Source organism: Triticum urartu, chromosome 7A, assembly GCF_056163025.1.
Source record: "Triticum urartu cultivar PI428250 chromosome 7A, HENAU_Tu73, whole genome shotgun sequence".
Classification (NCBI taxonomy): domain Eukaryota; kingdom Viridiplantae; phylum Streptophyta; class Magnoliopsida; order Poales; family Poaceae; genus Triticum; species Triticum urartu.
In genome coordinates, this window is record NC_141879.1 from 6504187 (window position 1) to 6526223 (window position 22037).

At 45.5% G+C, this 22037-nt stretch overlaps 1 protein-coding gene and 1 pseudogene across 1 annotated transcript; both read right to left on the bottom strand.

Moving 5' to 3' along the window:
- Positions 1–20731, bottom strand: part of LOC147956773 (uncharacterized) — a 215713-nt pseudogene extending 194982 nt beyond the window's left edge.
- On the bottom strand, positions 19498–20010 carry LOC147956777 (uncharacterized; the record flags this gene model as incomplete). Its single annotated transcript, XM_087536736.1, has 1 exon — positions 19498–20010. A coding segment is annotated over one exon (513 nt), but the record flags the coding sequence as incomplete, so codon positions are not given.
- Positions 20732–22037: the final 1306 nt, after the last annotated feature.

A 22037-nucleotide genomic window follows, 5' to 3' on the forward strand; every position in this document is an offset into this window, starting at 1 on the left:
ACAGGAGGAAGATGAGCCCCAACCCACTGCAACTCCACCGGCACCTACATTCCGTAGGCTTCGCAAAGGGCCAAGGGCTCAGGCTGCTGAAGACATTCCGGCTGCATCAGCCGAAGAGCAAGCAGAAATACCACAAGCTCCAACTCCCCCGCACCAACAAGAAGCAGTTCTCAAGGAGAACGTGCCTAAAGCTGAAAATGTTGAGGCTGCCACAAACAACACCGAAGCAAATGTGGAGCCCTCCCCAACAACAGTTTCAGAAGACACCGAAGCTACTGCTCCTGAACATTCTGTGCCTGAGTCTGCTGCCGGACCACAATTCAACTATCATATTGCGCACAGGCCCCAGGTCCAGAAGCCGATCCCGCGACTACCAAGGTTCCCAGGTCCTGCATCAGCTCCTGGTTCCTTCAACATCAACGGCTTCAGGGCAGATAACACGTTTTTCGACCGCTCCAAGAACCCTTATTCAAGGGAACGCATTGTATCAGATAGGTTCTGGAGCCATCAACAGCGCAGCTATTATTCATGCATCTTATACAACCAAGGCCGCATCTTTCCTCACAAGCGCCTTGAGATTGAAGCTGTTGCTGGTCTGCCTGGTCTGGAAGAAGCACTGGATTGCTTCAAGCAAGTGGGTTTGCTGCCGTTTATCACTGATGAAGAGCACTGGAACGAAGAGCTTCTGCTCCAGTTCTATGCCACTTTGCATATCAAAGGCTATAACAGAGATCCGAAGACATGGATCCTGGAGTGGATGACAGGCAATATCCATCATGAAGCCAATGCTTTCGACCTAATTGAGCTTACCGGCCTTCCCACTCCTGGTGAATTCTTTGAAGAAGGGTGCCAACTCCATGCTGAAGCAATTGAGAGCATATTTCAGAATCCTGAGCCAGATATGAGTCAGATGCTCTCAATGATGAAGCCATTTCCTCCAAATGCACCCTATCCAACTAGGTTCTTCGTTGAAGACTTAGAATACCTTCCCAGAACAATATATCACATCATAAGGCGGACTCTCTGGCCAGTCAAGGGACACTCTCGATATACAACGATTGATGGTGCAATGAAGACTCTCATCTTCTGCATTCTTCACGGCAAATGCTTCAATGCACAGGATCTCTTCATCCGTCAATTTGTAGCGTCTGCTTCAGAACTGTTTGGATTAAAGTTCTATGCTCCTTGGGTTATGAGGCTGATCAAGCTTCACTCTGCAATCTCCTATCAACCCTCAGCCCGCAATCATAGGATATTTTTGCCAGATGTGGACACATCTGCTGAAGCAATATATCCAGAGCCTGCCAAGCAACCATTAAGTCTTCAGAATGCAGAACACCAGAGCTTCACTCAAAATATTGAAGGTGTTGAAGCTCTCTCCCGAGTGTATCCAATGGCTGGCACCACACGTGCCCCTGCATCAACTGAAGCCACCAACAGCACAGCTGCAAAGAGACCCAAGAAGCGCGCTCGTGCACTCAATGACCGAGAGCTTCTTGTGGCTCTTCACCAAAAGCAAGATAGGCATCACGACTGGCTCAAGAGGCAGATGAGAAGCATCATGCAAGACGTCAATCGCATCAGAAATCTGGCAACCAAGAATGCATTTGTCACACACGAGACCTGTTGCCGCACTTGGAAGGGCCTCACCATGATGTGCCCTGAAGCTGAACTGCACGAGGATGGCTTCACAGAGCACTTCAAATTTGACTCCACGCCTCCAAGAAGAGCGGTGATGCGCAGCACACCATCACTTGAAGAGTCAGAGTTCTCTTCTTCTGCTGCCACCGTGTCTGCCCGGATTATTGAAGAAGAAGACGACGCGACATCATCTCCACCTGCTTCAACGCGCGTCGAATCTGCACCAAGCTCGTCTACACCGCCGCCAAACAACTCCACCGACCCTGCTGCGCCTGGGAACGCGTAGAAACATCTATGTCTTCAAACCTTTTTGGTCATCACTGACAAAAGGGGGAGAAGCATATGATGGTTATAGTCTTCAAGCGGGTCACTATGGGCGGGTGCCTTCATATTTTGCTTCATTTTGCTTCGTGCTTACAACTCCCGTTTTTGCTACATTTGCTTCATTGAGTTGTAACACTTAGCCTTGATGGTCGTCTGCTACCTGTTTGTCACTCCGTTTTGCGAAGATAAATTCCGCATGTGCGACGATAAATTCCGCACTCATCTCATTCTGCAGACGTCCATTTTCCATTATGCATGTCATTATCTTCATATACTTTCACATGCATAGTGGATTGTCATCATAAGTTGAAGTGGATCTCCACAAGTACAATCTACCATGTGCATTTGCATTCAAGAAGCAAATTACTTATATGCACATCTTCAGGGGGAGCCCTTGCAACTTATGAAGACAATTCTTTTACAATTTCACAAATTATGTTCCCCGTTGAAAACTTCAACTAGTTTGTCATCAATCACCAAAAAGGGGGAGATTGTAAGTGCATCTAGTGCCACCCCTAGTTGGTTTTGGAGTATTGACGACAAACCTAGTTGAGGGACTAATGTGTTTGTGAGAATTGCAGGAAAACACAGGTAGAAGTCCCTCATTGATTCGGTTTTACTACCAGAGATGACCCCTAAAAATGTACGAAGACATTGAAGACAATGGTGGTTTATGAAGATATTCATATTGAAGACAATGACATGAGAAGACTCCCTATGAAGCTTATGGAACTCGAAGACTTAGATCCTTCGTAGTTTTATTTCATTTATGTTGTGTCATAGGAATCACCGTACTGTTAAGTGGGGTCCAAGAGAACCAGTCAGAATGACTGAAGTGATGCCTAATTCAAATCCTATGTCTTTGAGCGAAGACTTTGAGAGAAAATCTTGTCCAGAGTCAGACAAGTCAGCTTTACTTGTAGCCCAAGTAAAGTTGCCGTGTGAGTTCAAAATTCGACCGTTGGTACACGTGTCAGTTCCTTAGTGACCCAGGGTCATTTCGGACAAATTAGGTCGGGTTGCCAAGTGGCTATAAATAGCCCACCCCCACAACCATAAACGGTTGGCTGCTCAGATTTCAGTGCACGGCTTTTGTCGTTTGAGAGCAACCCACCTCGAAGCCTTTGAAAGAAAAATTCCTAGTGAGGAGAAAAGCCCTAACCACCTAGAGCCAGAGTAAATTGGGCATCACTTAAGTCTTCGTGTCTGTGTGATCTGAAGACTTATTACACTTGAGGACTGTATGATCTGTTTGTCTTCACAACATGAATGTATGATCTGTTTGGCTTCATAACTTCTTCCTACCTGATCCTTATTACACTGAAGCTGTTTGTCACTGCGCTTTCACTCTGTTGAATACATGACCATGGCTGGCCTAGTGTAATCTAACTTCCGCTGCATAGTAATAGGCATAATCTGCACTGTTTGTCTTCATAACTCTCACGTTTTGAAGACTTTCATAAAAATCGCCTATTCACCCCCCCCCCCTCTAGTCGATATAACGCACTTTCACCTACGGGTTCGGGAACCATGTAGACATGACCGAGACACCTCTCCGGCCAATAACCAATAGCGGGATCTGGATACCCATGTTGGCTCCCACATGTTCCACGATGATCTCATCGTATGAACCAAGATGTCGAGGATTTAATCAATCCCGTATTCAATTCCCTTTGTCTAGCGGTATTGTACTTGCCCGAGATTCAATCGTCGGTATCCGATACCTTGTTCAATCTCGTTACCGGCAAGTCTCTTTACTCGTTCCGTAACACATCATCCCGTGATCAACTCCTTGGTCACATTGCGCATATGATGATGTCCTACCGAGTGGGCCCAGAGATACCTCTCCATCACACGGAGTGAAAAATCCCAGTCTCGATTCGTGCCAACCCAATAGACACTTTCGGAGATACCCGTAGTGTACCTTTATAGCCACCCAGTTACGTTGTGACGTTTGGCACACCCAAAGCATTCCTACGGTATCCGGGAGTTGCACAATCACATGGTCTAAGGAAATGATACTTGACATTAGAAAAGCTTTAGCATACGAACTACACGATCTTTGTGCTAGGCTTAGGATTGGGTCTTGTCCATCACATGATTCTCCTAATGATGTGATCCCGTTATCAACGACATCCAATGTCCATGGTCAGGAAACCATAACCATCTATTGATTAACGAGCTAGTCAACTAGAGGCTTACTAGGGACATGGTGTTGTCTATGTATCCACACATGTATCTGAGTTTCCTATCAATACAATTATAGCATGGATAATAAACGATTATCATGAACAAGGAAATATAATAATAACCAATTTATTATTACCTCTAGGGCATATTTCCAACAGTCTCCCACTTGCACTTGAGTCAATGATCTAGTTCACATCGCCATGTGATTAACATTCACAGGTCACATCGCCATGTGACCAACATCCAAAGAGTTTACTAGAGTCAATAATCTAGTGCACATCACTATGTGATTAACACTCAATGAGTTCTGGGTTTGATCATGTTGCTTGTGAGAGAGGTTGTAGTCTACGGGTCTGTCACATTCAGATCCGTATGTACTTTGCAAATCTCTACGCTATATTTGGAGCCATTTCAAATAACTATTCTAGTTGGAGCTATTCTAAATTGTTGCTCCATTATACGTATCCGGTATCTCTACTCAGTGCTATCCGGATAGGTGTTAAGCTTGCATCGACGTAACTCTTTACGTCGAACTCTTTATCGCCTCCATAACAGAGAAACATATCCTTATTCCTCTAAGGATAATTTTGACCGCTATCTGGTGATCTACTCCTAGATCACCTTTGTACCCTCTTGCCAGACATGTTGCAAGGCACACATCAGGTGCGGTACTCAGCATGGCATACCGTATAGAGCATATGACAAAAGCATAGGGGAGGACCTTCGTCCTTCCTCTTTCTTCTGCCGTGGTCGAGCTTTAAGTCTTAACTTCATACCTTACAACTCAAGCAAGAACTCCTTCTTTGGCTGATCCATCTTGAACACCTTCAAGATCATGTCAAGGTATGTGCTCATTTGAAAGTACCATTAAGCGTTTTTTGATCTATCCTTATAGATCTTAATGCTCAATGTTCAAGTAGCTTAATCCAGGTTTTCCATTGAAAAACACCTTTTAAATAACCCTATATGCTTTCCAGAAATTCCACATCATTTCGGATCAACAATATGTCATCCACATATACTTATCAGAAATGTCGTAGTGCTCCCACTCACTTTATTGTAAATACAAGTTTCTAACAAACTCTGTATAAACCCATAAACTTTGATTACTCCATCAAAGTGTATATTCCGACTCCGAGATGCTTGCTCTAGTCCATGGAAGGATCGCTGGAGCTAGCATACCTTTTAGCATCCTTAGGATAGACAAAACCTTTCTGATTGTATCACATACAACCTTTCCTTACGTAAACTGGTAAAGAAACTTGTTTTTACATCCATCTGCCAGATTTCATAAATGCAGCTTATGCTAACATGATTCCGACGGACTTAAGCATCGCTACGGGTGACAAAATCTCATCGTAGTCAACTACTTGAACTTGTGAAAAACTCTTCGCCACAAGTCGAGCTTCATAGACGGTGACAGTACCGTCCACGTCCGTCTTCTTCTTAAAATCCACATGTACCTAACAGCCTTACGACCATCAAGTAGTTCTTCCAAAGTCTACACTTTGTTTTCATACATGGATCCTCTCACTGGTAGAAAAAGGGCCTATAGTCCCGGTTCGTAAGGGCCTTTAGTCCCGGTTCCTGAACCGGGACTAAAGTGTCGGTACTAATGCCCCGACCCTTTAGTCCCGGTTCAATCCAGAACCGGGACTGATGGGCCTCCACGTGGGCAGTGCGCAGAGCCCAGTCAGGAGACCCTTTGGTCCCAGTTGGTGGCACCAACCGGGACCAATAGGCATCCACGCGTCAGCATTTCTGTGGCTGGGGTTTTTGTTTTTTTTTGAAAGGGGGGGGGGTTGGGGGTTTTGGGGGGTTAATTTAGGTGTTTCATATATTGTGTTAGCTAGCTATAATTAATAGAGAGAAGTGTTCTCTCTTATGTCCATGCTTGGTACTACGTACTATACATATGTATAGAGAGGACTAGACACGCTGGCTAGCTAGTAAGCAAACGAAGGAAACAGAAGATCTTCATGAACATATATGCATACAGAGAGAAGTGATATCGATCACCTCTCCTTCTCCGAGAGATTGGTCAAACAACAAGTTCTCGTATATCTATCTGACACTACTGGCTACATATATACAATAATTATCTCTTACAAATATAATCATACGGACTCAGGGTCCACATAGAATTCTCCGTCTTCAGGGATCATGTGGTCAAGAAAGAATGCCGCCAATTCCTCTTGAATTGCTCGCATGCGAGCTGGTGCTAGGAGTTCATCCCGCTTCCGAAACATCTAATTTGAAGAAGGGGGTCAATACATATATATATATATATATATATAAATGAATGAAACTCAACACAAATGATGGTAATAAAATAAAATTGTGAATGTTGTTATTTACGTACTTCATATTGTTCGTTAGAGTACCCGCCCCGCTCACAGGTCGTGTGGCGGATGGACTCGCAGATGTAGTATCCACAGAAATCATTCCCTTGTTCCTGCCACAACCACTTTACAAGAAATAGAGGTCAATCAAACTGATAAGCAAGAATGCTAAATGGTATTGATGAAACTAGCGCTTGAATCACTAGGAGATGCGCGGAACATGCTACTATAGTACTTACTTTCGGGTGTCTAAATTCCAGCTCCTTCGGCAGTCCCGGAACTGTTTTGGCGAATTTTCTCCAAACCCTGCCGGACAAAGAAAACAATTACTTGATATCAGGAAATGAACAAAGTTGCTGATATGGTGGATAATGATCGATTTAACTTACTTCTGGAGTATTTGAGTCATGTCTGCATAGTCCTGGGGATCTTTTCGTTTTGAGTCTAAGACGGTTACTAGTCCCTGCTCAAACTTAATCTCTAGGAGAATATAGTGGAAACTGCACACACATGCATAACTCATGAATTACATTACTATAACCTTGACTAATATATAAGGGAAACCGAATACGCACAAGACAGTAACACTCACCTGAAGTTGTAAGGAAAGAGTATTATATCTTTGTTTTGATTTACTACGAACGATCGTAGCAAGTTGGCCTCGGTAGCTGCGGCATGAAGTTTAACTTGAGTTGCATCTATGAGATATGTGTTAATGAACCCAATATCACCGACTTGTCTTTTCTTCAATTCGGCGATCTTCAATCTGCATAATATAGTGAGGATGATTATAAATACATGCAATGAAAGAGCTAAGCTATATAGAGAAACTTAATGACAGAAGTAGTACTACTTACAGATAGTAGCAGGCGACCGTTGTTTTATCGAGGGCCAATTGATTGAAAAACTGATAGAACTCCTCAAATGGAACAGGCAACAGATCAATTCCAACGAGGTCATGCTCCTTTTTAACTTTCACATACAAAGTACTCCTCCCCCCAGAGTCTCTGCAGATTTTCAAGTACCAATCATGCAATCTTCGCATCATCGTTGATAGAGATCTTTCATCTTTGACGAGAGGCTTCCCGTACTCGTATCTTTGTATCTGCACGTCCATGGGTTCACAATGTACTTCGTCGGGCAGGTAATCTGCAAGATTGCTATAACCGGGCACCATCCTCGGATCATTAGCGACGTTGTGGCTAGGCACCTTGAGCGGGGGGGCACGATTGCTTCGCTTATTCGCCGAGCTGGGCAATTTGTTTCCCAGCTCGTCGTTCTTTCAGCCTTTGATCACTGACAGTACTTCCCGACCGCTCCGCTTTGGCAAATTCCTTTCCAATAATGCGGTCATAGTTTCCTTTCGGCGGATCAGACTTCGGTGGTTTTGTCAGGGCAGCCAGAGTGCGCTTCACTTTCACCCGATCTACCTTCTCCTCCGGAGGTGGATGTTTCTTTGCTTTCACCCCTTCAAAGAAGTTCCTCACTTCTTCTCGCGCGATCTCGGCGTTCTCCTCCAGGGTCCTCTCATATGGTAACTTCTCTGGAGTCTTCAGAGAAGGACCGAATCTGTATGTCCTCCCGCCTCTGGTTGTACTGCTAGACGCCGACCGAGCAGACGGAGCGGTTGTCTTCTTTACTTGCTTAAGAGGCGGAGGAGAAGGACTATGACGCGCCGGAGCAGCTGGAGCGGCGGCAGGTCTCTTCCGCCCTTGCTGATGAGGCGGAGAAGGAGGAGGCTGGCTGCTCGGGCGCGTCGGCGCAGGCGGAGAAGGAGGCGGAGTGCCGCCACGCGCCGGAGAAGGAGCCGGCCGAGGGCCCTGATCGTCACTCGCCGGAGGAGGAGGCGGTGGAGGCGGAGTGCCCTGACTCGCCGGAGGAGGAGGAGGAGGCGGTGGCGTCCAGTTCAGAAGGTTGATGAGCTCCTTCCGCCATAGGCATGGGGTCTTCAGAGCAGACCCCAGCCGAGTCTCCCCTTCACCGGTAGGGTGGTCAAGCTGGAGGTCCTCAAATCCCTCCGTTATCTCATCCACCATCACCCTAGCATATCCTTCTGGAATCGGCCGGCAGTGAAAAGTTGCGCCGGGTTCAGTAGGATAAACAGAGCCAACAGCCGCCTTGACCTTCAAATTCATCCATTGCGTCATAAGGTGGCAATTTTGAGACTCCGTTATAGCATCCACGGGATAGCTGGCAGGAGCCGTCAAGGCATGCTCCGGCTGAAGCAGCTCGGTGGAAGCCACGCTACTTCTGTGCTGAGATGGCGGGGTAGCTTCGGGGGAGGCTTCGGCAGTACGTTTGCTGCGATTTGCTTCTCGTTCCTCTATCGCGTCTACCCTTGCTTGCAGCGCCTGTATTTGGGTCTACTGCACTTTTTTCCTCCTCTCATGGGATTTGTAACCGCCTGCGTCTGGAAACCCAACCTTCCATGGAATGGAGCCTGGCGTGCCTCTTGTCCGTCCAGGGTGCTCAGGATTCCCGAGGGCCATTGTGAGCTCGTCGTTCTCTCTGTCTGGAAAGAACGTCCCTTCCTGCGCTGCTTCGATATACTGCTTAAGCTTACTGACTGGTATGTCCATTTGATCATTCGTCCATTTTCTCTAGTTTATACAGTGTACATTAGTATACCTCGGTTATCAACCATGGCTAGATATTTTACATATTGAATGTTTTTGTCTTCTCTGAGTGGACTACATGTTTAAATATGCAGGAGCGGCATTGATGAAACGTTGGCATAGTTTAAATAGTTAGAAGATATATGTCTGTAACATGACAATATTTTAAATATAGTTCTATGCATTCTGCCTCCAAAGTTTAGATAGCTAGCTTTATATACACAAGGATCGCGCATGGCTCTAATCAAACATGTTAATGGCCATGTTTCATTTTCTGTTCAAAATTAATAATTACCAAAGTTAAGTTTGTGTGAATTAGTTAAGGTGCATTTTGCATTGTCTTATAATTATCAAAAGTTCAAAACTAACTCTACATTGATGTTTCTTCAGAGCTTGCATACACAACAAGGGTGACAGAGAAGTGTGATGTTTATAGCTTCAGAGTGCTCGTTCTAGAGCTGTTCATGGGACATCATCCAGCGGATCTCCTTTCATCCATGGACAACCCCAACAAAACTATATTACTTGGGAACTTGCTGGACACCCGTCTCCCACTCCCTGAAGCTGAGACCGCAAGTGAAATATTTCAAGTGGTTGCCGTCGCTGTTCGGTGCATAGAGCCTGATCCATCGCACCGTCCAACGATGCAGCAAGTGATTAAGGTGTTCTCAACAGCTGAACGGTCACCTGCTAATAATCTTGATTATCTCCACACTGCCATTGCCATCCCCGCATGCTCGTCCTGACCCATGAACGTCAGTGCAGTTAGCAGACTGTTGTTTTTCTTCGGTTTGATTATGTAGACACTGTCCGTAAGACATAAGTTTATCTGTATGGCAGTTTGTTTTCTGCATTACCCTTCATGCCCTGTACTAGTAATACGTACCATACGTAGCTGCCGGTTTGTATGACAATTAGCTACATATAAATAAATGTGTGTACAGAAGACAGAGCTCCTCCTATTTCTTCAAAATCATTAACAGAAAATCCGTTTGGGCCCTTGTAGCCATTACAAAATGATCCACCCTTCAGCTATTGTGTGTCACTTGCGGGCTGCAACAAGATCCATTGGTTGCTTATCAACAAGAATATGATGGGTTAAATTAAGCACCATTAGAAATAATACATGTATCTTTGTTTTTCTGTGTGCGTGAAACAATTAGATTATAGCTAGTCCCCGCAATAAATAAATAACTAGATTCTAGCTAGAAAATATGCCACATAGAAATGATTCTAGAATTGCAAATTATTTCTTTTACTGGCTCAGTTTCTGGTTTCAGAAGCAAGAGCAGAGACCGGAAAGAACTATAAAGACAGAGCCCTAAATTGTAATTTTAGCATTTTTGGTCTACTAGTGATATGATTCACATCAGGCTAGAAAGATAAGCTACTACTCCCTCTGTCCCACAATATAAGATTTTTTTTTCTAGCTATGTTAGCTTGAAAAACGATCTTATATTGTGGGACGGAGGAAGTATCAACGTGATGAAATATGAAGCATTGTTTGTTTATGCACGCTATAAGTATTAATGAGCTGGTTTCCAGGGATAATGTACATGCAAGTATGCAACCATCTGAACCTATATTCTTCAGGCTGGTTTCCTTCCTTCCTTCCTTCCTTTTTCCATGTTGATGTGTTTTTCTTCATTTCAATTAGTAAGTAGTGCAGTGCAAGTGCAAAGACCGGAAAGAAGGACAAAGAGAGAGCCCTTGAACATTAAATTTTTTTTAGGTCTACTAATGATATGATCCATATCAGACTAGCAAGATAAGCTAGTATTAACTAGACGACATATGGAGAAGTGTATGTTTATATACGTACACTGCAGGTATTAATTAGATTAACTAATCAATCGAGATCAATCAATGCTGGTCTTTGATCTATACTGACAGAATATAACTGCCTCGGATTTCTACACTTCTCTCCTCTCTAAAAACAACCAAGGAAATAGGTATATGGTACACAGCAAGAAATGTTTCTGTCTGATGAATACATTTTTGTATCCGTGTTTAGAGCTGTTCTCAGCAGAACCATCTGTTTAGGATACAACCATCTTTTACACTACTCGGGGGGTGGGGGGGGTGGGGGTGGGGGTGGGGGTGGGGGAGGGGGGTGGATCACAACAAAAACCTATCTTCCGACTGCCAATTGCCTCGAATCGACCATGAGGCGTCGAAATGCATATCTGAATATGAACACTCGACGTCCTCGCCGAGGCGTCGGCACTTGTCAGAGATGAAAAGCTTGCCCTTGGGCACAGTTTCTCCATGGACCCATCTGGTGGCCCGTTGACCGGGCGCACTTGATCTCGTAAAGTTTTGGCCACAAAATTTCTGGTCACTGTGAGCAGAGCCAAAGGGCTAACTAGAGAAGAACCTCAAAGGCTTTGAATCATGGGATGAAAACAGTTAACTGCAGAAGTGCAAAAAAAAAAAAAATCACGAGACACTGATCCATCATAGGCTGTTCACCCTGTTTCCAGAGTTCTACAATTGCTTCCTCCAAAATTGAAAGGACACAAGGTTTGGTTACTATTTCAAATGCAGATACTGCACACAAAACAGAACAATTTTGTGAAGAAACTCGTGGTAAGAAAATGGAAAGAGAACATCAGCAGTGATTTCTACTAGGCACCTGAAGAAAGATCCAGCTCAGCACCTGGCCATCTTGATGAGAAACCCTAGCTATGCTTTGAATACTGAGAGTTTCCAGTTCACAATATTCTAGCATATTCGTAGGCAGTTCAATATTCTAGCTTACCTGCCGGAGATCCATTGATGATGATGATGATGATATCTGTCTTTTGAGACCAAGGCCTGGATTCCAAACACAATACTCCAGCGACTTCACCTTTGTGGACCAGTGAAGGCAGAAGGCAGTGGACAAAGATGGGAAATCAAGCATCTGCTTTGCTCTGTTTGCCTGTCATCGTTGTTGCCTTGCCTGTAGCTAGCTTTCCTCTGCTATGCTCTGTTTTCTGAACTCTGAATACTTGCATGTAGCTTCCTCTGCTTCAGGTCAGTTTCGGGCGTCAGGTCGACTCCATTAGGGGCTTGAAAATCATCCGCCTTCCGACCACAGGACGGGCGGATGCTGCCACCTCACGTTCATGGCGGCTGCTGTCTATCCCCTCTTTCTTTTTAGCAAGGAATGCACACTAGACTGTATGATATTTTGCAAACGGCCTCGGATTGAGATGATTCAAAAGGCAAAACCGTTCGACGGGACGAGGGGAAGAATTTTCATGTTAAACACATTTCCATTTGAGATAGTTTTGGGGATGTTATCTACAAGCCAAAAAGTGGTGTCAATAGGGTCCGCATTGAACGGGAGGCGATCCCATCTTCACCGCCTCGAGCGCCCTTGTCCTCTCTCTCTCCGCGGAGGTCGGCCAACGCCGGCGTCATCCCGTCCGTGGGCTCGAGTGGAGTCGTCGCAGCTAGGGTTCCTGATGCCTTCGAGATTCAGTTGGGGGGCGCCTTGGTTCTGGCAATATTTATTTCACGTGAGGGGGCAGGTTCTCCCTCCGTCATCTGCTCACGAAGAAGATGGAGTCTGCATTTTTTTTTCTTCTGTGTTAATTTTAGTTCAGGCATAGTCACTTTGATCCCGTGTCGCTTGCACGGTAGCATTTTGTAGTTTCATTCACTGGGAAACTAGAAAATGAAGCAAAAAAAGAACTCTGCAAATTACAGAAACAACGTACAGATTGATGATCTTGTAACTGAATGAATGACCATGGAAAAAGTTCTGTGAAATTCAGCGACTTCAAAGTCGACTGGGACCAAATACATATTGTGTCCAACAACATACATTACGCGTGAGCTCTGTAAAGGCAGAAAGCCCACCAAATTGGAATGCATGAGAACAAACTCATGTATTATTAGAAGTAGAAGTACTGAGAGGAGGAACTGTTTGTAAGCACTTGATCATATTCAGAAGACAGACTCCATAGCCGTAGAGGTCTATGTCTGCTACACCCAGCACCACCTGAGGGTCCAATCCAATCCACCATTAGGAACTCATAGCACAATGTATTACATGTTCCAAACTAGAGCAACTACACCAGCAACCATCAAATTCCTAACATCTCCAGTAAACTCCACACCTCAACTACATAGACAGGACCGACCTGAATAATACGCAGGGACTTAAACACACTCCACACATATTCAGAAAAAAGGCGTGAAAAGAATTAAGTGGTCACACTTCCTGCATCGCTAAGAACCTACATTTGGGCCAGGGAAACATAGTTAGGTCTACTGTTCTACTTAAAGAAGCTAAACTTCCAGCACAACTATTTTCATCCTCATTTCTAGATCAAGCCAATTCTTATCTCAGGGCAACTCCCAAATAGTCTCAGAACCAAATTTATCCACCGGCTTCCAAATATCACCTGAGTAGATTTATTTACCTCAAGAATGTTACTTCTTCCTAACTTTTCCTCAGTTCTACTAGCTACGTCAATAAGATAGCGTTAGAAGAATTTAAGACAGTTGGAATTTGTAATTATATGTGTGCCATCTTCTCATGTAGTTGAGTTGTGACGGGAGATCCCTTGATGATAATGCTGTTAATTTTGTCTGTATTCTGAGCCAAGGTCCTGGATTGCAAACTCAATGCTCCAGCCTGAAATTACCAGGGAGCCGTAAAGCACCTAGGGACAATCAGAAGTTCAGAACTGATACATATAGATACCTCTGGCTCGCTTCCTCTGCTTTTGCTCTGTTTTCTCAACTCTGAATACTTGCCTGTAGCTTCAGGTTTCAGGCGTCGGGTCGACTTGGGGACAAACGGAGATGCTGCCCCTTCACAGTAATGGCGGCTGCTATCTATCCACTAATTTTTGGCAAGGAGAATACACAGTAGACTGTGATAGTAGACATTCGATATTTGCCGCATATGGCGGTGAATCTAAGGCATCAGGAACACTAGGTACATACTGGACCGACACTTACAGATAAACCCGCGGTTACTCCACTCGATTCTATCTCATGGACAGGGATGCCACCGCATTCTGTATCTATATCAAGTATAGATACAGACAAGTACCGGAACACCTTATTTATCAGTTATCTTTGAGCAGGAAAAAACAACAAGTTCAGTCTTGTCTACTATTCTGTTGAAGGTTGTTCAAACTATGAAGAAAAATAAACCAATGGAAAGAAATACATTCATTTTAGACTATTAGCGCAAACACTTTATTATAGATCAAACTATGAGAACATACCCTTTCAAAACAGTTGACTGAATATCATCCTATACACCATCACAATGTGTTAAGTGTCACAACTCACAAGAAATGCAGCTAACTGAGCACAGACCACAAAATAGTTATCACAGCTACATAGATCATGTAGCCTCCTATATACAGATATCTTGAAGATTCGCGATGAATACTGAATAGGCAGAGGCAGGTCTTGTCTGAGATCTTTGTAGAGGTCGAACAATACTAAGGAAGCAACTAATTACCTAATCCGAACTTTCGTACAGCATCCAAATTCAAAGCCTGTAAATGCAACGGGAAAGGAATACATCATTTTTTTTTTTGGGAAAGGAATACATCATGACAGGTGGATTTGAACAGTACAGAAAAACCTTGTCATATCTTTGGTTATTCTCATTACCTCATCAGTACAGAAGACATGAATGAAATAAGTTGGAGGCTGAACTCGATTAAGTAATCTAAAAACGAGAGAAATGATTAGTTGTTCTGAAAGTAGTTTTCTTTGGATGCCACCTTCAGGTTCGAAAAAAAACTGTGCTAGCTTTACAATTGGATCTGAACAGCAAGGTCGTACTTTCCCGAAAGGGTTTCTCTCAACTCAAATGCAGGCGTATCAATTTCAGCAACACCGTGCATATCAAATACATCAGTTATTAATGAAAGTGCACACCGCCTTGGGTAGCCACTGCAGAATCCACGCGAAGAAGCAACTTGGTGCCCTTTCCGTCAGTAGCATGATCACTATGCAGCAGTAGCGCAGAAGCAGTGCCCGAGCGGCGCGGAGGTTGAACATCGAGTGCACCTACCGCGTACAAGTTGCACGGCCAGTGGCATCAGGGTCTCCTGGGTTGCCTCGCCCGTTTGAGCAGCCAGTAGCATCAAAGTGTCCTCCTTGGTGCATCAAGGGTTTGGAAAGGCTGAAGAAAATATTCTGCAACAGTTTGGACTGCAGGTAATCAAGTTTCTCCACCAACAGCAGGCCTTTTTGGCTCTCGGTCGAATACCCACGCCTGCCAAGGTCAACAATCAGTCGTGCCACGGAAGCTCCATTCCATGGCAAAAACGATAATTTTTTATTTCACTTTTGCCACTCTTAGCTTTTGCAAAGTATCACAATTGCCACTCTGAAATTTTTGCTTTTGCCATGGAATGGCAAAAGTGATATATTGTCAAAAGCTAAGAGTGACAAAAGTGAAATGTCAAATTCTAGGGTGGCATAAGCAAAGTGGGCAAAAGCTAGAGTGGCAAAAACAAAGTTTTGCCCTTCTTTTTTCACGTCTTTGAATGTCAGTTTGTTGAGCTTGCCGATACTCGAGCAAACCGTTCTGAACCTCTCAGGAGGCACGCCGCAGATCTCCAGCATTCCATCGAGCAACCTCTTGTGATTTAGTTCTATCTCATACATGCCAATATCTAGCCCTAGCAACTCTGTCAGAGTTTTGATAACCTTGAAATCTGGTTCCATTGGCTCGTAGACTCCAGCAATGTCGAAGTCACACTGGTAGAATTATTGGTATCTTCCTTTTGATGGGTTATTATTATCTCTCATGTATCCTTTTCCCAAAGCCACGTGTTCCCTAGCAGCAGTAATGATAAACATTCAGACAGAAAAAGGCACTACAAAATTGAGTGGCTACTTGTTAAAGATGCTTCTGAAATCTACTCAAGACAAGTACTCAGTTCATTAATAATTCCTCAGTTCTAGCAGAACACCGTGCGCAATATAATTAATTAATGGTTCATTAATAATTCATGGTACCTTGGGAACTTTAGGGAATCTGGTCCTCGCTAATTCACTGCTCTCCGTAGTTTTCTCCACTTTACCCTGTAGTGTCTGTAGGGAGTCCAGTTTAGGACAAGTGCGGGGAGGGAGGAAACAACAGCGATAGCTTGGGGGTGTTCCCCAATCCGTAACCACTGCAGAATCCATGCGAAGAAGCATGATCCGATCCCTAAGCAGCATTAGGCCCCGATTGGATTGTCGGTTGCCTCCCAAATACACCTCCGTAATCGATACAGACCTCCAGCCGTCGTTTCTACCTCGGAGTGGACACGGTCCGGTCCCGGTCCGAGCCGTCGTTTGGACCAGCCGCCGGCGGTCCGGGCCGGACCGGACCGAGCAACATGACGGTCGTGATCTCAGGGACCGGACCGGCGGCGACGAAGCCCGGGCCAGACCGAATGGACCGAAAGGACCGAATGGGCAGGGTTGATGTGTGCGGGTGCAGCGGCGAGTTGGGCGACGCGCGCGAGTGCAGCAGCGAGTTGGGCGATGTGCGCGAGTGATGTGACGAACTGGACGACGTGCGCGAGTGCAGCGGCGAGTTGGGCGACGTGCGCGAGTGATGTGATGAACTGGACGACGTGCGCGAGTGAAACTGACGAACTGAATTTTCTGAAACTGACGAAACTGAATTTTCTGAAAGTTTGACACCACGTATTTTACTGACAGTCTTCGCGCTCGTCCAGAAGAAGTGCATAAACGCCTCGAACAACAGCTGCGGCTTCACCTTCAGAGTGTTCGGGATCGTCCCCTAGTACTTCCTCGTGGCGCCGCCGAGGTGCAGAGCGTTCGGATCGTGTCACAGTTCTTCAGAGCTTGTGCCCGGTGTGCATGTTTACTGCTTAGTTTTCCTTTAGTGCAGAAATCACTCGCCATGCAACGTGTGCATGTCCACCTCTTTGATTAGTTTGAGGTTAGTTAGATCTGGCCGTTGTGGGAGCTCGTGGCATGGCACGATTTAGCTCATGCAGCGACAACATAGCTGCGTACGGGTGGACGTTGGATGGCATGGCCGCAATACTCGTTTCTGGCCATTCTCTCGTTCCATTCAGTTGCAAGAAAAACGTCTTGACCCGCAGCTCGTGCCATGGCACGATTTCAGCTCATGCAGCCGCAATACCCGCAGGAATTGGTGCCACGGTTGGGGTGGATGCCATGTTCGAGAACTCCAGATCGGCGGCAGTGCATGCACGACAGTGATGGCGACCGGCGGCAAGAGGATACGGCGCACGGGGAGGAGAGGAAGGATGGAGAGCGGAAGCTCGGAGACATGTTGGTTCACCCGGAGGATGCAGGTGACCGCGACGACAAGGAACGGTGGCCGCGGTGACTGCGCTTTCTCGGTCCGACCGAACGGCTCGGTGAAAGACCAGACCGGACCAACATTTCTTCGGGCCGAATATTGCAGCCTGGACCGACCAGTTTTCCTACCGGTCCTGAACCGTATGGTCCGGTCCTAAATGGGCCACGAGCGGGCCCAAAAGACCGCTGGTTCCGTCCAGCCCTAATTCTACCCCAGACGGTAAACATTCTGCGGCCGGTAATTTACACCTGTAAATTAAATCCGGGTGTATAAACTTACACCGAATCCAAGCGGGGCCTTAGCACAGAAGCAGTGCTTGAGCCGTGCCGAGGTTGCGTCTACCGTCCGTAAGTACAAGCTGCACGGCCAGTGTCATGAGGGCCTCCTCCATCGCCTCGCCCGTTTGAGCAGCTAGCAGCATCAAAGTCTCCTCCTTGGCTTCGCAGGAGACATCCTTGTTCCCGAGCTTCAGTTCCGGAGCAGTGAGCTCATCGCGCACCTAGGCGTGGAGGGCCCGCGCACGGCGGGCACCTTGGAGAGCGAGACCGCCGTAGGGGCGCCGGCGGCTGCGTGGTTGGAGGACCCTAGTAGGAGCCTCCTGAGGTCGGCGGCGACGTCGGCCTTGTCGTTGGAGGCGGCGGGCGCTTCGGGGACGGCCCGGCCAGGCGCCAGTCCTCGCAGGAGAGCGCGGCAACGATGTTGGTGGCGCAGGCCCGAGGAGTCTCCCAGCAGTTGAAGACGGCGGTGAGGGCGATGGCAGCCTAGTCGCAGTGCGCCAGCATCAAGTGACCCGGCGGCGAGGGCGTGGGCCTTTTTTCTTTTCTTGTTTTTTCCAGGTGAGGACGAGTGCAGCAGAGGAGCAGGCGGAGTCGATCCCCGTGAGGAGGAGCTCCCGTTTAGGGAGAGGAGCAGCAGGAGGGGGTGGACGAGGACGGTGGACCTTCTACGTACTTGTGAAATTTTCCACAAAGATAATTCTACTGCAATATGAAATCTGTTAGTGTGTTGTTGCTAAGCTCTATGTACTCTAAATTCAACGACCAACCTATTTCTCATGGAATTGGCCCAGAAAATTGGTTCTCGCCAAAGTATAATTTTTTGAGTTTTGTAAGGTTGCCAAGGTTATTTGGGATGGGACCTGTTAGTGAATTATTTCTAAGAGACAAGGACTCTAAGTTGACCAAATAACCTAATTCTCGGGAAATGTGGCCGGAAAGTTGGTTATTATCAAGGTACAAGTAACGGAGTTTTGTAAGATTGCCTAGATTTTTTTGCGATGGAACCTGTCAGTGTGTTGTAGCTAAGGTCCAAGTAATCTAAGTTGACTAAATAACCTAGCTCTCGAGGGATGTGCCCAGAAAGTTGGTTGTTGTGAAGGTACAAGGTTGTGAGTTTTGCCAAACTTCCTATGCTATTTGGGATGGAACCTGTTAGTGTGTTGTCGCTAAGCGCCAAATCCTCTAAGTTCACAAGGCGACCTAGTTCTCGAGGGATGTGCCCAGAAAGTTGGTTCATGTAAAGATATAAGATAGTGGGTTTCGTCAAATTTCCTATGCTATTCGGGATGGAACCTGTTAGTGTGTTGTTGCTAAGCGCCAAATCCTCTATGTTAACAAGGCGACCTAGTTCTCGAGGGATCTGCCCAGAAAGTTCGTTCATGTCAATATATAAGATAGTGAGTTTCGTCAAATTTCCTATGCTATTTGGGATTGAACCAGTTAGTGTGTTGTTGCTAAGCTCCAAGTCCTCTATGTTCTCAAGGTAACCTAGTTCTCGCGGGATGTGTCCAGAAATATGGTTGGTGTTAAGGTACAAGGTTGTGAGTTTTGTCAAATTTCGTATGCTATTTGGGATGGAATCAGTTAGTCTGTTGTCACTAAGCTGCAAATCCTCTAAGTTCACAAGGCGACCTAATTCTTGAGGTATGTGTCCAGAAATTTGGTTGTTGTGAAGATATAAGATCGTGAGTTTTGTCAAATTTCCTATGCTATTAGGGATGGAACCAGATAGTGTGTTGTGACTAAGCTCTAAATCCTCTAAGTTCACAAAGCAACCTAGTTCTTGTGGATTTTTTCCCCAAAAATTGGTTACGATAAAGGTATAAGGTGGTGAGTTTTGTCAAATTGCCTAGGCTGTTTGGGATCAAACCAGTTAGTCTGTTGTCCCTAAGCTGCAAATCCTCTAAGTTCACAAGACAACCTAATTCTCGAGGGATGTGTCCAGAAATTTGATTGTTGTGAAGATATAAGATTGTGAGTTTTGTCAAATTTTCTATGCTATTTGGGATGAAACCAGTTAGTGTGTTGTGACTAGGCTCTAAATCTTCTAAATTTATAAGGCAAGCTAGTTCTTGTGGAATTTTTCCAAAAAAATGGTTACGATAAAGGTATAAGGTGGTGAGTTTTATCAAATTGCCTAGGCTGCTTGGGATTAAACCAGTTAGTGTGTTGTTGCTAAGCCTCAAATCCTTTAATTTCACAAGGCGACCTAGTTCTTGAGGGATGTGTCCAGAAATTTGATTGTTGTAAAGGTACAAGGTTGTGAGCTTTGTCAAATTGCCTAATTTGCTTGGGACATAGCCGGAAAAATTATTGATTGACAAATCTAATGTAACGAGATGCTTTAGATGTCCTATTTCAGAATGGATGTGACCAACTAAGTGATTGTTTGACAAGTTGAGGGTCACAAGACTACTCATATTGCCTATTTGCCTTGGTATTTCACCAGAGACTTCATTATCGTGAAGCATCAAAAAACATAGTTTTGTGAGGTTTGGTAGACCTGGTGGAATTGAGCCTCTTATCTGGTTGCCTTGCATAAGCAGAGCTTGGAGCTTCCCGAGGACCCCAATGCTAGGTGGGATGTTCCTAGTGAGGTTGTTGTACGAGAGGTCGAGGCGCGTCAAGGTCTTCAAGGCCGAGAAGTTGAGGGATTCCAGCACCCCTCTCAGCCGCATCCCCCGCGGAAAGATGCCGTCGATCACTGGCCGGTGCCGGTGCACACCGGTACCGCAGGTGATGCCACGCCAATTGCAGGGCTCTGACGTGTTTATTAAATTCATGCTCCAGCCAACTCATCCAAAAGTCCGAACTGATAGAGGGAGGTGGGCAATATATTTCAACAGTGTTTCCCCAGGAGCGCAGGGTCTGCTGGCTTTGGTTGTCGAGGCTATCTTTTCAGACGAGGAGGGCTTTTGCTTGTCCTTCGAGCACCGCTGCATCCGACGCAAGCGCGACAGAGGTGGCCATCGTCATCATCAATATGGTGATTGCGAGAGAGGCAAGCATTTTGGGTGGTGGATCCATCTTCATGACTAGCTAGCTAGGTTGGATGGAATTGGCTGTGGTTTTTATTCTGAGAAGTAATGTCAGCACATTAAATAGTCGAGCACACAACAGTGTGGTAATTTTCTGTGCATACTGATTTACGGATGGCTGAGTTGCATGGCTCACACGGCACGACAATGTTGCATTAGCTTCCAAACATTCGATGGATGCGTAGACCAAACCAGGCAGCAGAACGAGTGCTGTCGCTCTTGTTGCTTAACCCAGAGAACGGAAAACTATAAAATATACTACGGACTAAGATAATACTCCCTCTGTCTCATGTACTTAGTTTGTAAAAGCCGATCCTCGGTCAAGTGTATGATGTGGTTGAACAAGACTACAAATCGTTCAAGATTGAAAAAATGTCTGTAAAAGATTTGCAGCCAGTCAGAATGTATCATGCGCATATATGCAAGCCTTCCCGATTTTCTGCTCCGGGAGAAGCTGTGCGACTGTGCAGTGGAGAAGTAACACATTTCTTCCATTTCTTCACCGTACCAATACTAATGTATATAGACAGGAAGCACTAATGTGCTAAAATCATCTCACAGTATATGTTGCTCATAGTTTATTGATTTCATAGACATGCTTACCAGTTGGTAATTTTACTTAGCATTTTACTTTATTATGCAAAAAAATAATGGAGTGTCTAAAATTACGCAAGTGAATTCATGAAGCGGTATAATATAGTGACGATGTTTTTGCGCGCGCAACAACCGTGAAGTCGTGAACACAACCACGCCATCAACGATTTCACTAAATAGTCGATCACACCTTTGTCCGTGCTCGTCTAGACCGTATGCAGACCGTATGAGAGTCTGCAGAACCTTCCATGCGTGCCTGACGGAGAGTATACATGAGAGTTACGTCCAGCTCCAGCTAGCGGTCAAGTCCTTCGTGTAGGAGCAATGTGCATACCGATCTGTGGATGGCTGTGTTGCACCTCTTGTACGGCAATGCAATGTTGTACGTAGATTATTCAAACACTTTGATTTACTGGCCTAACCAAAATACCTGACAGAAACTAAAAGCTAGATTAATTTGCTGTAGGTGTACGCAACACACTTACAGCTACGCAGGCTGCTGCAAAGTGCTTAGCATTAGGGAGACGATTTAACGGAAAAGGGTCAAAACTGAGAAACGCCGAAAATTAGGGGTAAAACAGACTGGTGGGACTGAACTAGCATTGCTCTGATGTGCAGATGTACACAAACACCATTCTGGATGGTGTGCCTCAGGTGAAGTTCAGTACTCCTTCCGTTCCAAAATTCTTGTCTTAGGTTTG